This window comes from Hippoglossus hippoglossus, chromosome 6 (genome assembly GCF_009819705.1).
Source record: "Hippoglossus hippoglossus isolate fHipHip1 chromosome 6, fHipHip1.pri, whole genome shotgun sequence".
NCBI lineage: Eukaryota > Metazoa > Chordata > Actinopteri > Pleuronectiformes > Pleuronectidae > Hippoglossus > Hippoglossus hippoglossus.
In genome coordinates this window covers 24,998,121-25,018,426 of record NC_047156.1, presented here as the reverse complement: position 1 = coordinate 25,018,426, position 20,306 = coordinate 24,998,121, and the positions used below count along the sequence as shown (strand labels likewise).

At 42.6% G+C, this 20,306-nt stretch overlaps 2 protein-coding genes across 2 annotated transcripts; both read left to right on the top strand.

The window, feature by feature from the left end:
- Positions 1–386: 386 nt before the first annotated feature.
- Positions 387–4,331, top strand: cav2 (caveolin 2). Its single transcript, XM_034587840.1, has 3 exons — positions 387–675; positions 937–1,124; positions 3,783–4,331. Exons 1-3 carry the CDS (start codon positions 526–528, stop codon positions 3,931–3,933), a joined length of 489 nt encoding a protein of 162 aa, XP_034443731.1. The 5' UTR covers positions 387–525; the 3' UTR covers positions 3,934–4,331.
- A 5,770-nt stretch (positions 4,332–10,101) lies between these two features.
- cav1 (caveolin 1) lies at positions 10,102–19,983 on the top strand. The gene is made up of 3 exons (XM_034587838.1): positions 10,102–10,455; positions 11,364–11,531; positions 17,823–19,983. The coding sequence occupies exons 1-3, from the start codon at positions 10,420–10,422 to the stop codon at positions 18,162–18,164; spliced, it is 546 nt and encodes a 181-aa protein (XP_034443729.1). The 5' UTR covers positions 10,102–10,419; the 3' UTR covers positions 18,165–19,983.
- The last annotated feature ends 323 nt before the right edge of the window (positions 19,984–20,306 follow it).

The following is a 20,306-nucleotide window of genomic DNA, read 5'->3' as shown; positions in this document are numbered from 1 at the left end:
GTTCAGCTATAGCAACAATAATAGGCAGGCTTTAAGTGTTGAGAACAATAAACATGTGGCTGTGTCTTTCCAAAACAGGAGGCCTGGAGGAGAAATAGTTAACTGATGTTTTCTGCATCATAATTTATAATTACAGGTGGTTACATTTTCCAAAACTTTACAGAGACAATAAATGCCTGAACTTAAATAACCACTTCTCAAAAAGACTAGTCTCACAGTTGTAAGCAGAGAAATAGCCTGCAGCTTTATCACATGGCTGCAGAGGACTGGGGTCTTCGGCTGGCATGAGGACTCTCCCGTCTCCAAAATGACTGGAGGCCAGTACATACGCAGCACAGTGGTGTCAGTCATCACTGAGCTATTGTACTGCTCTGGGGAAGTGACTTTGAGTGTGTTGTGTCTCCACGGCCCCACGCTGAGCTGCCTTTCCATACGGGGCGGGGTGGCGCTCCAACCGGCGCAGAGCGCAGAGCGCACCGTCACCAGCTGCTCTCCCCGCGTCGTCTGCGCGTCTGACAGGACAACATGGGACTGGAGAAGGAGAAATCGGACACTAGTATCATTATGGACGAAGATGAGTTCAACAGATCGATTGAGCCCATTCTGTCGAAGAAGGGGAAAGTTTACGCAGCGGAGCCGGACCGAGATCCAAACGATGTCAACGCGCACTTGAAGGTAAAGTCTGCGCCTTGTGCGGAATGAATTTCAAAGTGAAACCACACAATCAGCAGCTGTTAAGATGAAATAACAACTGTTACAACCAAGGTTACCTGATTGTGTTCATGTAATGAACTCTGAAACTGGCAAACTGCAGCATGAATACCTGGAAGTGGCTCGGTGCGCGTCACTATCACGCACAGTTTCCTTCCTGTACAAGTTTCTATTCTGTATTATTTGTCAGTCTAACATGTCCACAACCTGTGTTTGATCCGAAAGGTCGGGTTTGAAGATGTCGTCGCTGAGCCGCTCTCCGCGCACAGCTTCGACAAAGTGTGGATCGGGAGCCACGCTGCGTTCGAGCTGGTCAAATTCGTCATTTACCGCCTGCTGACCACCCTGCTGGCCGTGCCCATAGCGTTCATCCTCGGGCTGGTGTTCGCGGTGCTCAGCTGCATCCACATCTGGTAGGAAGAGGTTGCTCCCAGCCCGCAGCTCTCTGTGTGCTGCTGCTCATGTAGCCTGGTCTGTCTGTCACTGTGCCAAATCTTACTCTCAAATGAGATAATGGTTTTCTTCAGGAAATACCAGTCAAACATCACATTAGGTTGGAACAGTGGTGGATGACGGATTTTTCTAAATCAGGGTGCCATTAAGTTTCCACACTTTACACAGAGGGGCACAATGTATGTCGAACACCCATGCACACTTCCTGATTCAGTAAGGTGCACAAGGTGCACGCTAAGTCGTTTAGCGTTGGCTCTATCGCTTTGATTTGAAGCATTGATATTGTTTAGCGAGAGTTTAGTTTATTTATTATAGTTTAAGACTAAAAACAGGAGAGGGCGAATTCAAGGGCCAATCTGATTTCAGCTGGGGCCAGTGCCCCCTTCGTCCCACCACTCTATCCACCCCTGTATAGGAACATTAGAATGAGTTGGCCTATTCAGAATTTGGAAAAAAGGTAAACATTAAAATCAAGAGGTCATGAGTTCTAATAAAGATATTATACAGTCTAAATATTTTAGTGATACCAAAATATTAAGTATAAAAAAAAGCAGAATTCATAAAAGAGCATCAGGGAAATTGTTGACACATAACTTCCAATATATAGCAGCCTATTATTGACCATGAAAGTATAATGATAGTATTTAGTTAAAGTCCTCGATGAGCAGGGAAACACAGGAACATTATGTGACTGTCCCCACGGTCCACTGCTGCACGCCAGCATTATTCTAGCACTTTAGGCAAATATTGACACAAGTTATTTTTACCGTCAACGTCACATGCGGTATGACATTGAAATATTTTGTTTTTAGAATCTTATTTGGATAATTACGTCAGGCTTGTGTCGGCTAAATGTGCTCGCAGAGAGAACCAGGTGCTTCCAGACTTTCAAGCAACATGCGTGCACTATACGTTCCCAACCGCAACCCAAAGACTCCATTTAGTAACACTTGATGAAACAACATTTTATTCCCCGGAGAAAGTGCACTGTGGAAAGTTGGGAGGAATGTTGAGTTGTGTAGTGGGGGGAAAAGTAATGGAAATAAAAATGGCCCACGTCTTTTACCAGATCGCTGGCATAGTAGCAACTGAAGCCTATTTTCAGACCAGAGTGGGACATTCTTCAGACACAGATAGAAAACTGCAGAGTTACTTTCGCATGACCTTTCACATAGGTGAGGTCACAGGCCTGGGCTGCGTGGCTCCTTCAACCACAGTGTTTGAAGGAGGAAGCCGCCTCACTGATCAATAGAGGACTGAGTGGTGACACTGAGCCGGTCAATACATGTGGAATGTCAGGAAGGGAGATCACACAGAGGCTTATGACACAATTGTTGAAAGAGGTTTTTTAAAAAACATTAAAACAACATTACAGGCAAGATCGTTACAGTTCATGATAAGATAACACAAATATCAGACATGACTTTACATATGGCAAATATCCATCAAAACAAAATCAAATCAAACCCTCTGATTGGAAAAAATATGTTATTAGTGCAAACTAGTGTAGAGCTCATTCTACTCAAATAGTTCTACACTATACTTTGACTTTTTTTTATAGTTTGTTTGCTGGATGTTGTGCACAGAGCTTTTCATCTGTGGTGCAAAGTTAGAACAACTTTGTGTTCATTCCCCCTGGTTTATGAATCAATTTAGAGTCAATGTTTTTCAAAAAATGAAACTGCAGTTGTTTTATTACTGATTATTTGTGTGTTTAAGTTTTCGGTTTACTTAACTGCTGTTAAGTGTACACTGCATGTCGGCTATTTCAGAGGTCTGTTACGAATCAACCGCTACTGTAGTTTATAAGATGAATCATTTGGAAGATATGTGTTCCACATACAGACAGATAGGCATTTGTGAAATTAGTTGGTAGATGCACAAAATAAAAATTCAATACTGGATTATCTGGATCAGTGGTATCAACACAGATGCCAAATAGGCCAAATAAGGGATGAAATTATACTGAAAATACTGTAGATGCTGCATATATTAAAGGGCCCATATTGTGTAAAATACATTTTCTGGGCTTTTACAATCCGTAATTCCTTGAAGGGGGTCAGTAGGGACCCTGAAAGTATGAAAACAGTCACTCCGCAGACTTTTTCACTCAGTCCATTCTAAGAAATATGTTATCGAAGCGTCTCGTTTCGTACTTCCTCCCCCGTATGAGTCATATGGGTTCGCACTCGTCTCTCAGCCCCACCCAGCCGGTACCAGTCCAGCCTCCGAAACCACCACCACCACCATCACCCCTCCACACCGAACGCGACACAAAGCAGACATGTTGCTGAGCTAGCAGCTTGTTAGCTACCACAGGGTAACAACAACAAACAACACTGAAGAAACACTGCAGCGTGGAGGGATGCAAGGAAGAGAATGTGTCCGTGCACATTCCTCCTAAGAACGTTACTGTTCAAGACCAGCGGTTGCGATTTATTTTTTCTGATGTGCTGTGTCGCTGTGCTCAGTACGGAGTAACGCCGACGTTACTCCGTACTGAGTCCTGCTGTCAAACTGAAAGACTCTTGAATAAAGATAGTTACAAAAATATATCTGATTGTCTCATCTTTTAGCATCTGCTCCTTAGTAACCTTTTTTTAACCTTGTCCTGCCAGGTTGGTGATGCCTGTGATCCAGAGCTGCCTGATGCTCCTACCGTCCGTCCAGATTGTGTGGAGGAGTCTGACGGACATGTTCATCACACCGCTCTTCAACAGCATGGGCAAGAGCCTGTCCTCCATTCAAGTCCAAACCACCGAGAACTGATGCAGACAGGAGGAAGAAATGCAGGAGTGAATAATCCAAGTGGTATGAGTTCTTATAAAGTCAAAAATGTAATCCTGGAGATTCCTGTAAAAAAGTGTAACTACTGTAGATGGATATAGTGTCAAGGTTTAATCTGTCAAACATCTTCAGTACACACAATCTTGATTACAGAGTCTCCCTGCAGGTCATGTGCATGGGGAGGAAACCATCTGGGTTGTATATAGTCACATAAACTGAAGCTCTTAACTTAGTGTGACTATTAATTTTGAAATATTAATTATCACAACATTCCTATAACAAGAGACGTCACAGAAAAACAAATGTAGCTTAGATAGCTAGATTTCATGTGACCTTCAAATCAAGAGATGTCAACAGAGCCTCTCCTGTGTATCATGACAGGAACCTAGTGCTGCAGGAACTTTAATTAGATACAATATAACAAGCAGTTATAACAAACACTTAAGACTTTATAAGTATCTCATGTTCACCACCCAAAGCTGAGTTGTTTTCGTTGATTGTGACCAAAAGAAATTCTTGTCATTCCATTATTTTGTGGCTGAGAGAGGAGTGTATTATTGTTCAAGCTAACATACTGCTGCCTCGCTACGAGATGTCATATTTCTGCTTTTTTACATGTATATATTGCAAAGAGTTCAGCTAGAAGTTGAATGTAATGATGTGAATATTAAATGCTGAGACGCAGCTTGTTGCACATTCACAGGCTTATTTTATCTGCTATGTTGATCTAACAGTGCTTTCGCAATATCAGGCATTTGCTTCCTTAAGGACCTATGTTAGCCTATAAGCTATACGCAGTAAAGTTGTTTTAACATGGATCTATGTAAAATTCTCAGAAGGGTTCTAATTTATTATTTATGCAATCACCAATTCTTGATCGGCAAACATTTGGTGGTGTCAGACACCAAAGAAGTTGAAGAGCTCAGACTCTGGTACATGCATGTTACATTTAGAGGTGCTTTCTGATTGCTACAGAGCTGCGACTACTCGGGCTGGGCTGAGAACCCTACTTCTACAGCCAGGAGGACATTAAAGCTAGGGTTGGAAATTCTGGAAAAGCAGGCTACACTTTGACAAAATACAACCGATATATCCCACCCACTCCCATCGGCCCTCTGGTCAATGCTCAGTCATGAACGTGCACTGACAACTGCTAGAAAACTGCTTTTCTGTGACTTGCTTGCTAACTTCTGACTATCGTCTCAGGCAGGTCGGTTTGTTAGAGACAGGAACACAAGCCACTCATTTCATTCAGTGCGAATTAAATGATTGGCTGTGTTTATTACAGTCCTGCGAGCCATTGATGGCTCTCGGGATGTGAAGAGGATTTCAACAAATACGATAAAAAGTGTTTCTGAAACAAATTGCCAAACCTACCTTTAAGCAGCCACATAATCTTATTTTAACCTCTTTTTGCTGTGGATTTGATAAAGTTGTGTACAAGCATATACAGTTAAATGGCTCTGAGCTGTACAATCTGAAATGTAGAAGATGATCGATAGAGCAGTGTCTGTTTTGTGCTGATACTGAAATGTGCTTTCTAGAGAGATTTCAACTTTTTGGTGTGTGAACACACCCCTAATAAACAGACATATTTTCTAAGACCACATACTGTATCTGTCTTTGATTATTCAATTGAATGCTACTTATGTGATGGATAAAAATCTGTGCAGCCATAAAAACCTACAATCAACATTTAAAGCAACAAGAGAAAACACACATAACTCTGATTTATTATCCCATTGTTATAGCTAACATGTTAGCAAACAGTTGCCTGTATCCACAGCCAGCAGACACAGAGCAGCACCAACATTCATTCTCCCTTACGCACTCCTGATAAATCATCAACTAGATGTTTTTATTTGAGGCCCGTCCCCAACTTCTCTGCTGCATGAGAACAGGTTTGATGAGAGTGTTGAGACTGAACTATATTGTAAATGAGCTGCAAAACCAAAAATATTGAGCTAAAAACACAGTAGACCTGCAAAAACGACTGCTAATTCGCTGTCGTTTTATTCGATCCAATATATATAACAAGGATGCTGAAAAGTTGCAGCTGACTGGTCATGGTTAAATGTTCATAGGACGCTTGGCTGTACACCTGCTCTCTAAAACAAAGATCATTGGAGAAAGTGCCATCGCACGTTGCTATTTCAACACCAGGAGGTCAAACAAATTTGAAATTCTGAAAATGTATTTTAAGAAACGCTGTAGAAGACTGCTGCAGTTTTGAAGAAGGAAAACTCAATGCAAAATAATGTTTGCTGAGATTCTTTTTTTTCTTTCAAGCTTTCACACAATGAGTTTCAACCTGTCCACGTCTTTTTCCAGCGTCAGATATTTATCCCATAGCTGAATACCTTGTCCAGTTTGAGGTGGATGGCTCCTGAAGATGAAGATGGGATTATCTCTGTATTTAACAGTTACATTTTGCAGTTTTTAAAATTCCAGCTTGTTACTCAGCATTGCACTGTTAGATGAGCTGCTGAACTTCTTCACCAGACAGACCTGTGACACAACAGTGGCAGTGTTTTGTTTCCAGCTGACAGTAGAAGCACAGCAGTTCTGTCAGAGCTTTGAAATCCTTTCACTGGTGTTGGACTAGCGACAAGTTGCCAGCCAATATGCTTGTGTTTAAAGTTCTTTCAATTCAAGGTGAGGTTGTGCAAAAGTGGATCAGAGACACGTGTGTGGCCAAAGCTTTTTCTCTCTTCCACATAACTTGTAGAACTGAGAAACCTCAGATCAGCTATCCTTCAAATGTCATTGATCCATTTTAGACAAATAAATCATAATGTGATTTATCTTTTCACAGTGTGATTTATTTTTTTACTGTAATTATAAGTTTGTACTATATTCTCTGCGCCAAATCATTTTAACTGCAGCTTTACTCAAAGTGTGGATAAACTCAATGTGGGGCAAATCTATTTTACTTCAACAAACCAAACGTTCTTCATAAATAAAAATAAAGAATTTGTTTTTCCTGAAGCTAAATTGTCTGTGTGTGGCTTCTTTCTGTCAAAGATGATGAGTGTGGTTGGGAGTAGGGACGTGCAGCTGAGTGCCAGAGAAGCCTCATAAATTACTTTGCAGAGATTGCATGAGACACCTCTTATACAAAGATGAGCTGTAGGTTGATGGAACATGACCTGAGGCTTCACTTTTAGACCTGCAGGCCTGCACAGCATTTCTGCCTCCTGCACTCCACTTACCTCTCTGCACCTCATATTTGTTCCACCTGCAACTCTAATTTGTGTTAGTTGGTGATGTTCGGTATTTAACCTAAAGGCATGTACGATTTCGATTTTGACATAAACTAACTAATAAACTCAACAGGAAAGGTATATGTCAGTGGGATGAAATAGCACCAATAAGCTTGCATTTTGTTTATGCACAATGTGTGAACAGTGCTGTGATAATGACACAACTATTAACTATAGATGTTACTGCACTTTAATGCCATTCAGGACTAAACATGTCCTATAACATTGAGCGGTGATCGGTTCTGATGCACAGAAGTATTTTAGTCAGATAGACATTTGTCTTTTTTCAAATCAACAGACACACAACCATGTTGTCAGCTTCATTATTTTGGGGTGACTCTGCCTCATTGCTGCGATCCTGCTGTGTTCCCCTTCCTTGCTCGTTGCTGCTTAACTTCAGGTGCTTCCTGCAGCTCCTTTTCTTAAGGATCCAGCACCCAGACCGCCGTGGGACCTGTATGCTGCCCAACCTGCTGTCTCACATCAACAGGTGTGCACAGGACACAAGTTGGGAGGACATGTTGCCTGTGAGGGACGACAGAGGGTACACATTCCCCCAATCTTTGTCAAAACTCTAACCGACATTGACTCTCCATGTCCATTAAAAAAAACATTTTTGATATGCAGGTTTATCCTGCAAAGTGTAGTTGCTCTGACCTGCAATGCTGCTTAGGACTGAATGTGCAGCCGCTCACTCAGCGCACAACGAAACAAAGTGGTGTGTTGTTTCAAAATATGTAAATTTAAGGGACGTGTGAATGCACTGATGTTGTTTACTTGTTTGTTTCAGCAACAAGTTTCTGCCTTTAAGGAAAAGAGTCCTGACAGAACACCTGACCTTTGCCCTTCAGCCGTAGACACATACCTATCAAACTAACTTCTACCTACTAATTCAACTGTCTGTCTGTCTTTCTGTCTGTCTGTGGAACCACAACATTCATATCCTTGGTGTAATGCTTTATACTAAGCTGAAGTTCAGAGCTTTTGTTTTGAAAAGTTTTGAAATTGGTTCTGAATTTCGTTATGGTTGCTTAACAGACCTCTTAAATATGCAACATGCAGTGTATGTAATATTACAGCAGTTTAGTAAATCATTATAAGTTATATATAAACCACATATCTGAACAAGAATAAAGCAGAATTTCATTTTATGAAAAACATTGACTCAAACCAGATAGGATAAATATAGCATTTTCTAGTTATATTAGTACAACAAATGACTTATATAACTAGAATGACACTCAGTTGAGAACATACCTCCACCAAGGTCAAAGAGTCCTCTCGGGAATTATTCTCTGAGGAATCAATGAACATGTTGAAAAATACCAAACACCAAAATCTAACAATGTTTAAAAAGTGAAGAAAATGTCTGGACACAAGTTCTGATCCAGATCTGCATCAAAATGTATTGGGCTCTTCCCCGGTTCATGCATCAACCTCCACCAAATTTTATGAAAATTGGCTGAGAACTTTTTTTTTATCTTGCTGAAAAACAAACAAATAGAGAAAACATGGCTTGAGTCGTTACTTCTATTAAAACTCTATTAAAACTCTCAGACATGCAACTGTAAGTTCTGACCATTACCTATAGGACGCACATGACGCTCAGCACAACCACCATACACACTGGGAGCAATAGTCCCCAAAGAGTCCAGCAGCTGACCCTGACCTTTGACCCCTGACCTTGATCCAGACTGGCAGTCAAACAGAAATCTCCAAAGAGTTGAATTATCATTAATATTAATCTAATAAGATGATGGAACAATAATAAAGTGATGCTTCAAAAATACCACTACTCTTACAACTGATGACATCTGTCGCTCTCGCTGAAATGGCTATCATATATACCTTTCACTAAGAATCTACTATTAGTAGATTCATCTCCTGGTTACACGTCACTCACTGCTGCGTCTGCTATATAACTGTGATATCAATGACACTCCCCATGCGTCATAGTCAGGGATTTCCATCAGTTGTGTGTCCGCTGAGCCAAACATCGGCAAACGTTCTGTGTACGTTTCACTTTTTTGTTTGTGTTGTTTTTGTTTGAGACAGTAAATCAACATCTACAGCCCTTATCATGCTGCATGAGCTCATCATTATCCCTCTAAATGGGTATTTATTTCGCTCTTGGCCTATCAGTTGTTTTAAAAGAGCAATCACTTCAGCGTACAACGGTGTGAGAGACAAAAACAGGAAACAGAAAAGTTTTTGTTACCCTAACCCTTACCCTTATTATTTAAATCATGCATATGAAGATGTTTGCATGTTAGAAAATGGGACCAGAATCTTTTACAGGATATCTAAAACATGTTCCTAAATTCTCATAATGCATTTAATACATTTCTTATTTAAAAAAAAAAGAAACTAATGTTTTCACACTCTGGGTGAGGAGGAAAGGGGAAAGTGTTTTTTTGCACTATCACTGGGTTGTTTCAGAGTCGCACCCCCCAGACACACCTAAAACCTGCTCCTATCATCCAGTGGCAGAAAACAGTTGAGTGTGCCAGTGTCTCTCCAAGGTGAGTAGATAGAAGAATGTAAACAGACCAGAGTGACCAGCATGGCTTCACAATTAACCCTGAGAAGCTACAAACGACAGCTGGAGTATACATGTTAAAAATGTCATGAACTGAGCAACTGCATCTATATTTGCTAAAAGATCATTCAGACTGCTTCTAAAAATTAATTTATCTATTTCTCTTACTTCCTCTTACAGCCACGTGAATCTGCCTGTCTCAGACTAAGGTATGGCAAGTATACACACCTTGCCACCCCCAATTAACGCCCACATTTCGCCTAACAAACGGCTCATTTATTCTGCCCTGATCCCCAAATATAGAGATTCCACGCAAGTAGAAACATCCCTGTAGCCTGAGACCGAGTCAGTCTGTCCTCCAGCCGGGCAGGTTCCACAGTTGCTCTCCTCTCTCTGCCCACTTCACAGGTGAACTCCCCGGGCTGCGTTAAAGAGAGGCTCCGCGCTGAGAGGACCAGAGAGGAAACACCGGAGGTTCCCCCTCACAGCCACTGGCATTCAATTCTAGTCGCGTTCAAAGAAAAAAGGGCAGGAATTAAATCACTGAATGTCCTTGAGAGGAGCCCCGGTCCTCTCAGTGTGTTGCCTCCACGCCTCCCTCTCCGCTTCCTATATTGTCTTTCTTGTCTGTTTCAACGCGCTGATCTGCTCAAACCTGAGGGCAGCATGACAGGAGGACTGAAGGACGGCAACACAGAGGAGGTACAGTATGGCTCTCATTTACAGTTGGCACTAGTTTTTAGTGGAGAAGCTGACTCTGGGGAGTCCTTCATCCAGGGACCTTTAATTTACATCCAAGGAGGGAATTTTTGCTGTTTTTCCAAATCCAAATAGCTTATTACCAGTCGTTGTCTTTTTTGACACCTGGTCATGAACGCTTCTCCCACACCAGCTGAGGGAATGTGAAGAGTCATTCAGTGCGCATTAACGTAAGGGTGCGAGGTTTAGCCGGCTAAAATTAACAGAGTACCCGATTCCTGTTTTACGCATCACATCGGGGTCAACTTTTCCGTGCGTAAAAGCGCATAGCAGATTAAACCCGCAAACTTTTCTTTTAACTTTCTAAGACTTTCCAACCACAAACTACGCTCTGTGTAGTGAAGCCATGTGTTGGTGAGCATAAACGAGACGGAGCTTGAAAGATTCACAAAGGACTGAGAGTACGACTGAGAATAATCTTTACGCACACACATTCGAAAGCAACACGGAAACCCAAAAATGTGTTTGTATAAAATGTGAACAAGTCAGTTTATAAGTACAGTTTGTAACTCGTATAAGTTTAAAAATGTCAACATTTCTTTTCTGATTGTGTCTTATGGAAAAAATTGAAGACTATTGGAATATGCGCTTTTACGCACGTCTTAATAATGTTGCCATGCTCGCAGGTACATGTCGGGGAAATAGTTCGCTGTATGGGTGGTGAGGACCCCTTGCGGCTGGTTCGAGGGGTGTGGTGCTTCACGTTCTGTTCATTTAAACCCATCCCTGTTTGTAGGGCAGGCTGGTGACACGCAGCTCCAGTCTCTCTCCCTCTCAGCTCAGCGCACTGCACACTATCCCTCCCTCCTGTTCACTCTATTCTTTCTTCTGCCTCCTCCGGACCCTGACAGGAGTTTCTGCATTCGCCGTTCATCCGAAAACAAGGGAACATATACAAACCCAACAATAAAGACATGGACAACGACAGTCTGAACGAGAAGACGATGGAGGATGTCCACACCAAAGAGATTGACCTGGTCAACCGGGACCCCAAGCACATAAACGACGACGTTGTCAAGGTGAGTCAAACCTGGCTTTTGAGTTTTAAATTTGGATGCAGCGTGTGGCTGCTATGATCTCTCCCTCTGTTTTCCATCGGCGCCTGATACCATAACTTATTCAGAAGACTTGTTGCAGAGTTTGCACTTTATATTTGATAAGTGAATGCGCCTGACAATCACGGTAAAAATATCTCAGGAAAACTACACCGAAGTCTGTGAGCTGTCAAACTGCTTGTGCGCGCAACCTGCGCATCAGAGGCGCACTCGGTTCTTTTACGCACAGTTGCGCGCTTTGGTTCCATTTGCCCCTATTAGGGAGACGTTTGGCAGAGGTATTAAAAGTCACCAACAATGGACAAACAGTCCACGTGCGTAAACTATCCGTGCGTCATTCTGAGTTGCGGACTTGAATACTTGAACATCCTCTCTCTCACAGAGGAAACATTAACGAGTTTCCTGTTGTTGGAACGCACGTTTCTCACAGTGCTTGCTGCGCACGCCTTGCTTTTGGGACAAGTCGAGTTCTTTCCATAAGAGAGCAGCCTGACCGCACAAATACTGAGCGTTTATTTGGTTTAAAGGAGCTCGAGGGGAGAGTTCACTGCAGCAGAGGAGCGGTGCGCTGCAAGAAGCCACCTGACGCGTCAGCATGGAGGCAGCAGCTGTCTGAGCCCGGCCGCCCTCTGCTCCAGCTGCGGCGGGTTTTCCTCATCAGAGAGGGGTCAAACTTTTCCCTGCGTGTGACAGGAGGGGCTCGCTCTTTGAAATGCCCGAACTCTGCCTTATTAAAACAGTGAAACACCCAAGTAGCTGGTAGGCTAAAGGGGATATCCCTCACCACACCCCAGCTCTCCTCCCTTCTTTCCTCCCATTCTGCTCCTCTCCTCCCTCCTCCTTTCCTCCCTTCCTCCCTTCCTCCCTTCCTCCCTTCCTCCCTCCCTGCCTTCCTCCCTACATTCCTCTAGTTGCGTCAGGGTAGCAAATATCCATATGGTGCTTTTTATTGGCCACTGTCAGCTTCCAATAGATAAGTCTGATAGTATTGGTTTGTTGGTTGGACCAGGAGTCATGTGTGCAGACTGTCATGGAGATTTCAGTTTGGTGAAGCTTTATTGGTCATTTATATCTTTCACATCTTCAAACTGGGATTTACCACTTGAGCAATGTCTGGAAATCACATGTACCAATAAGTAAATATTGCTGTGACACAGGGATTCACATGAGATAAACATGTGAACATGTCTTTCACGTGTCATAAATTAAACAAAATGAAATGAAAAGATGGAGGGTACACTCCAGCTCTGCCACAGAGGAGAGTTTGAATAAGCCATTCTCTTCAAAGAGAAGCAAACACAGACATTTGGGGGTATACATTTGTGGCTATAATCTATTTTTTAAAACTCTTCTGAGCATCTTTGAAGAAAATGAACTCCACTCTCTTTTCCCATCTTCTGCTCCTCCTCTCCCCCACTTCTCCCACCACTTTTTCTCTCTCCCCCTCCCAGTTCTCCTCCAGTGTGACTGTGAGTCAGACTCTCCTTCCAGTCTCAGAATAGAATTCAGCTTTATGATTGGCCCACTCCTCTGTAATCAACCGAACAGAGCACTGGTGAAATGATCTGAAATCACATGCGAGGGCACTGTGGACATTAAAACTGCTGCAAGGAAACTTTGAGACTTTTACAAAGAAGCCAGAGGTGGAAAGTTACTGACTACAAAACGAAGATTTAGTTAATGGCTACAGTTAGTCTTCATAGAAGAAGATTCCAAATAATAATCGTTAAAATATGCAATGTCATAATCCAATGTTAGGATAATTCATATTTATTTGATATAATAATATAACACTGGCAAGTGTTACATACTTCTATAAAAATTAGTTTGACCTGAAATGTGTGAAGTATAGAAAAATAGAATGGTTCATCTACCACAGTTTGTAATAACTGTACGTTACACTGTACACTGTAGATAAAAAACAGTCTATTCTTCTCTTCATGCAGACCTAGTGATCCCCAGCAGCAGTATTTTGAGCTACTTCTGACATAAGTAGATAACTTTATTTTTGTCATGACTAGCCCAAAGGTGCTCACTGCCTCCCCCTGGATTTCAGAACAAATGAGCTCATGGTTTTTACAGCCCGCCGTATACAGTGGCTCTGAGGTGCTCTGAGGTCAGTGAAGCAGCTTTGCCAAGTGGAAGCGTGTGTTTGCTGTGTGTGCCCCAATGAAAAGCACAAGCAGGGAATTCCTTCCAGCAACCCTCCATTCTGCGATCCACTGCGACCACACACACAGACACACACACACACACACACACACACACACACATGCACTGCTCGCATGTAAACATGTGTTGTGTGTATTCAGACACATGCATGTTGAGTGGAAATGCACACACACACACATGCACACACATGTTCATGCACACACTGCATTCTTGAGGGATACACAGTGTTCTCGTGTAGCTGCTGCAGCTGGCCTCAATCACCTGGCCACATCAAACAAGTTCCATTACTGACTCGCATGTGGAGTTCGGTCTGTGAGGAGACGGGTTTTTTTTTTCCTCTGGAGGAGTTTTGGGTCTTTATATAGCAGAGAGGAGGGGCTTGAGTAGTCAGTGGTCAGTGGAGTGATAACGCCTCCACTGGAGGAACATTTTTCAATGGGAGTTGTGAGATGTTTGAGCTCCGGCAGCAGATCTAGAGTCCTGACGGTCAAACTGAAGGAATGAAACACTCCCTCTGGCACATTTTTCACATCCGGATGTTTAACTGATTATAGATCAGTTGATGTTTCATGAAATTTTCTCCAGTTTTGTTGATTTCTGTGATTTAATCAGGACAAAACGGTATCACACATTCCTCTATGGGCTGAGACATCTGGTGCTTATCAAACCCAGTGAAGAGATTTGTTTCTGTCCAGAGGTCGTACGGATCGGACATAAACTACTGATATATCTCAAAAATTATATATGAAAATATCGTGGGTTGTTTTTTATTTCTGAGAATTACACAAGAATTAGCAAGAAGCAACTCAATTCTTTTAAATGGCTTACCAGGAGTAATATTTTGAATTCATTTGACAATTTTACGTTTGCTTTCGGATCCTTTATATGATATATGACATAAATGTGTCTGAATTAAACTATGGTGGATGGAAAACCACTCCCGTTTAAATAAGTGAGATGTGAGTCTGTGCATCTTATGGTCACATACTTCTATGCTGCTGCCAGTCATCCTAATCTCTCTCCTGACACGAACCAAACATCTAGCCTGACGACCTGATCCCTCAATCCAACAGAAGAGGCCATTAACGCAGCACACTCTGACCTGCTCTTCTGCAGACCCACTGTGTCTGTTCAAGCATAGCTGACAGCCTGAAGATGGAGCTCTGGAAATAGAACATGGCCTTATTTACTCAATAGCACTGTTGCCTTGCCGACTGGTCACATGCCGACCCTGAGACGCCATTGTTTCATATCAAACCTCTGACACGACTGCAGAGGTCCATTCTTTGACTCTGAAAGGGGCAGTAAAGACTTTGAACGCTTGTATACAGGACATGCTTATATGAATCTATATCATCACTACTGTTCATCATTCAGTTAGGGCTCTTGAGGGCCCTGCTGTGGACCACACTGTATCTGCCTCGTTTTGTGAATCCTGCTCCCGATGGACAAACGTACTCACATGTTGCCGAGATTGACATTTCTGGTCTTTATTCCTCAAAGTTTGGCCAAAATCATTGTAAAGAATTTTAACCATCTCCGACATTGTGTTTGCTCAGAATGTTGCCCACACAACTGTATTTAGAAAACTAGAAAGCTTGAAGAAAAATAGCAACAAACAACTTTACTTCATAAAGTTAAAAACGCTCCATCATCCTGCTGTGGTTGTGTTTGTGCCACGCCTGGAGAAGGCTCTCATTTAGTCTGAATCAAAGTTCTGGAAACTGGCGCAGAGTGGCTCCACTTTAAAATTTGTAGCTGTGGAAAAATTAAATGGATACCACACTGGTTTTGTGGCTGCAGTCAGAGAATTATATTATAAGGCTTTAGCGAGCTCCAAGAGTGGGTGCTGTGAGAACAGCTTTATGCTGCTGCTTGGAGGAAAAGAATTGGATTTATGAGCTACTGAAAAAAAAAACATTTGAAGATCTGTTCCTAAGTAAAACATCAAGGCTCAGAGAAATATGACATTCACTATTACATACTTAAGAGAGCATGTTTTATACTGTGCACTCAGTAAATGTATCTGTTGTTGTATATATTGTATATTTATAGTATTAAAATAGGATCCTTACAGGATTGTGAGGCAGATTTCGGGAAACATTTGGACAAAGTTAGCATCATAGTGTCCAATTGTTATGCTACTGTAGCCTAAAGTAAGCTAACAAGCTGCTTGGTTCCTAGTTAATATTTAACAGACAAATGTACGAAAGTGAAAAGAAAAACTCAGGATCCGCCTCCTGATCCGGAGCTGCACCAAAATTGACTTCATGACCCATAATCCATCGTTCCACCAAGTTTTGTTGTAATCTGTCAGCAGTTTTTGCATAATCCTGCTAACTAACTAAGTAACAGACAGAAAGAAGTCAGACGAAAACCTTATTGCTGGAAGTAATGAGAACAATCTCTATTTATATTTGAATATATGGAAATAAGACCCTCACATCACTTGTCAATCAAACACTGTGGGCGGTACACTGATGTATGTCAGATGGTTGCCACGCCCATGTTGGCGAGCCTCACTGATCAGACCCAGTGAGCAGATTTCCTCCTGTTTATTCCACACAAACCAGAAACACATCACTTCCTGTGCACAGCAGGATTTTTCCTAATAAAGACGTACCACACACTGAGTGTTTAGAGCAGCAAATGTCAAAGCTACTAGGAAGATAATTATTTAGATATATCAAACACTGACATGGTGTTCTCAAACCACCAAGCAGCCGAAGTCCTGACTACGTTTTATGGTCAACATCTGGTCCAGCTGTGGTTATCATTTAGCCTACGAATACATCTACTTTGTCTATTTTCGCTCAAATGCAGCAACGTCTGTTTATCTGTTTAGCTTTTGGCTTTTCAGGAGGTGGATGATTTCAAGACTGAAATCCTTAAATGATTTATCAGAAAGCAAAGCAGATTTCAGGGCGGGGCAGGTGTTGGTGGTTAGACCGTGTACCAGTCATTGCCAGGGGAGATGGAAATTATGCCTGGAATCCCATCATGCATCTCAGCAAACTGACATATCACTGCTGGAACAGTGAGGGAAGCGGCTGGTGTATGTGGAAATAATGAGTTCAGATTGGAGGGACTGTGAAGTCAGTCTGACGGTTTCAACTGCACCATATAAGGACTGTTGACAGATGATTGCCAGTGGATGAAGGCGTGTGAGGAGATAATGATTGGTCTGATGTGTTTGTGGTAGCATGGGGTCTCCTCTTCACACTGATCAGTATGAAGAGAACCGTTTGGTGACGGTTATGTTTTTAGCAGTTTTGTGGTGTTCAGATGACATCTTTTGGAGAAAGTAGCTCAACTGACTTCTGTCCATGGGGAGGAAAATCGAATTTCCGACCACAGAGCGGAAGCCTCACATTCCAACCTCTGATGTCACTATCGTCTAAATATTCTCACTATATTAAATCTCTCAGTGGGTTTTTCTTCTTTCTGCCGTCTGGTGGCATGAAAGGCTGATTTGTCCCCCGTGACAGTCATACTTTTTGTCACCAGGGAACCAGCTGCCCTGTGTAATTTTTCTCATGCTTTTTTGAAACTAAACACATGGACTGCAAATAATCTCATGAAAGCCATTCCACCCGTTGCATCTTAACCCAACAACTTGTTTTTATTGACTATTGATTAAGGCTTTAAGGTCTTTAGTCCTGATGGTGAAGTTCACACCTTTTTAACATGGATAATCAATTACAAGCGTTGCTGACTCGGTTGTCTTTGCTTACAGCTGCTGTGCAGTTAAATTCTGTATTTTACAAAGATACAACTGTTGACATGTGTAGGAGAGAAGATATTATTCGATCTGTGTGCTCCTGCAGGCACATGCCTAGTGTATGTGAGTGTTAACATGATATGCTTTATCAGGCATGTTAGTATAGATGAGAATTAAAGCTAATACGGAGCCAAAACGCTCATGTGGACAGAGATTGTTTTTGTCTGAAAAAGTAGTAGTATGGATGTAGCATTAGCAGATAATTGCCTCATCATGCAGGTCTTCAGTCGATAGTTTGCATCGACATCAACTCATTGTGTTTGCCATCATTTTTCACTATTTCTCTTTGTTGGTCTCTTCAGGTGGACTTTGAGGATGTGATCGCTGAGCCCGCAGGGACCTATAGCTTCGACGGTGTGTGGAAAGCCAGCTTCACCACCTTCACCGTCACCAAGTACTGGTGCTACCGACTGCTGACGGCGCTGGTCGGCATCCCCCTGGCGCTGATCTGGGGTATCTTCTTCGCCATCCTGTCCTTCCTGCACATCTGGGCCGTGGTGCCGTGCGTCAAGAGCTACCTGATCGAGATCCACTGTGTCAGCAGGGTCTACTCTATCTGCGTGCACACCTTCTGCGACCCGTTGTTCGAGGCCATGGGCAAGTGCCTCAGCAGCATCCGAGTCCGCCTGTCCAAGGACGTGTAACGTTCCAAAAAACAAGGAGGAGGAGGATTAACGGAAAGAGGGGAGGGAGGATGGGAGGGCTGGAGAAACACAGATGGAGGGAAAAGAGAAGAAAAAAATAGTAAGACCTCTGGAAAACAAGAGGTGAGACTTTTCCAGAGCTGGGCAGGGGGGATGTTTTGAGGGGAAGAGGCGCGGTCACATGGCACCTGGCACCGCCCTTTCCCGCCAACTGTTTTTTCTCACCAGTGTTGGCGTAACCAAATGGGTGGGCACAAGAAATTAAAGGGTCATCCTACGGGGTTTTTGTTTTTTGTTCCATAGTTTTTTTTAATTCCTCACTGTTAACTTTGTCAAGCAGGCAACCAGGCTCCTTGTGTGTTTTCTGTTAGTTTTATCACATGATGTTAATTCCTTCCATTCTAACTGGTTCTGTGAGGAGCTGATCACTCTGATTGATTCATGTGAAGAGGGGATGCCGCAGTGTATCACTGTCTCCTCCTGCGCTTGTGTGTATTTGCTTTGAAGCCTCTGGACAGGGCAGGATCACAGTGGGGTCAGAGCAGAGAGAAAAAAAGGTTGCTGCCAAATTCTATCCGACTCAGCAAAAACAAAACAAACCTCCACAAGCTGAACAGCACAGCAGTGCCCCTCCCTTTGGCCCCACACGACCTCCAACCCAGCTAAAAACAACTTCCCCTCCCCCCACCTGCCCCTGCCCTCACCCAGCTTTCCAGCAGTCTGACACACTGAACCTGCCCTCGTTCCTGCATGCACCTGCGTCACCTTGCCCGCAAAACGCGCCGTCCACACCTGCCACGCCACCTGACGATGCAGGAAATGCTTTTGCATCTCAGCTCGCTCCACGCTCAGCACCCGCTTCTTGCCTTCGCCGCCAGCTCCCGACAAAACTTTTCCAGCGCCGGCTTCATCATCACCATCATCCTCATAACTGCATGAGTGTGTGACAGAGAATGTTAGAATTAAAATTTGTTTTTTTTACTCTGAGTTCAACCTTTTCATATTTCAGTGAAGCTCAATGCTTTTTAAATGCACATCATTATAGCTCCACAGTGAATGCTATTTTTTTCCTACACTTTGCAAATGAAGAACTTTCAGGGGTTAGTTTCACTGCCATTGTTTTGATATCCTACATGTACTGTATGGGTGTTTATGCCGAAAATAAGACTTTACGAGCCTCATTCCAGTGCACTAATCTATGGGAAAGTATTGTAAGTGAATAGCACTAATGAATATCTCCTCTCTTTACAACTCATTTGCAAAGCTAGTGGAGTAGTAACTTTTGCACACTTGACACTTACGACGTGCAGTCACGAGTGTGCATGGAGGTTTTTCTTAAGCACTGTGGTACTTGCGCAGGTTAATGCATTGGAATAAAGACAATGTGAGGTGGACTGGTGACTCTGGATGAATTTTTTGTTTGTTATCTGGTCATGATTTTTCGACCCGCCCCAATTGTTTTTTTTTTTGTCCTCTCAATTCCTGTTTTGTTTTCAATCACCCTGACAAGTTTGTTCCGCTACCCCTACTTCTTGACTGTGGACACGATGCTGAAAAGCATCAAACTGGCGCCTCCCACCCCAGGGATGGATATGGTTGGGGTGGGGGGTTAAGTTTTATAGAGACATTAAGCTCGCTTTGACTCACCTTCAGTCTACCTGCTGTCTTCACACAGGGATGGTAATATCATAGCACCTGTTTCTTGAAATGAGTCTTTTAAGCTCAAAAGGTGATATTTTTTATAAAAAATGATTTTTTTCCTTCCTTGCTTTTACTGTATAATGTAACGCTGTGCACATTAAAATTTAATATAATCCAATGTGCATTTGTTTATGCTTATTTCAAATACTGTCTCATTATGCGGATGGTATTAATCACTAGCATGTGCCTCTCCATTGAAGTCAGATATTAACAGTGACTTTTTGTTCTTTATTTTTTCATGTGATATTGAGTCATAGAAAATCTAATTGTATAATGATTCACAGTAGTTACTTGGTGACTGCTTTCATTCATCTGTGCTGCAGGAACCAGCCAGTTGAAGCTACTTGTGGAAAAAAGTCCATAAGAATGAAGCAGAAGTGAGAGCAGCTGAAATATAAGTTCCAGCAGCAGCAGCACTCTCCAAGGCCTCTGAAGTATGTG

Bases quoted from the DNA above. Each gene is read 5' to 3' on its own strand.
- cav1 (XM_034587838.1), top strand. From the start codon at position 10,420: ATGACAGGAGGACTGAAGGACGGCAACACAGAGGAG. The intron at 10,456-11,363 runs GTACAGTATGGC...GGACCCTGACAG, and splicing joins AGGACGGCAACACAGAGGAG to GAGTTTCTGCATTCGCCGTT. The intron at 11,532-17,822 runs GTGAGTCAAACC...TGGTCTCTTCAG, and splicing joins TAAACGACGACGTTGTCAAG to GTGGACTTTGAGGATGTGAT.
- cav2 (XM_034587840.1), top strand. From the start codon at position 526: ATGGGACTGGAGAAGGAGAAATCGGACACTAGTATCATTATGGACGAA. The intron at 676-936 runs GTAAAGTCTGCG...TTGATCCGAAAG, and splicing joins ATGTCAACGCGCACTTGAAG to GTCGGGTTTGAAGATGTCGT. The intron at 1,125-3,782 runs GTAGGAAGAGGT...TTGTCCTGCCAG, and splicing joins CTCAGCTGCATCCACATCTG to GTTGGTGATGCCTGTGATCC.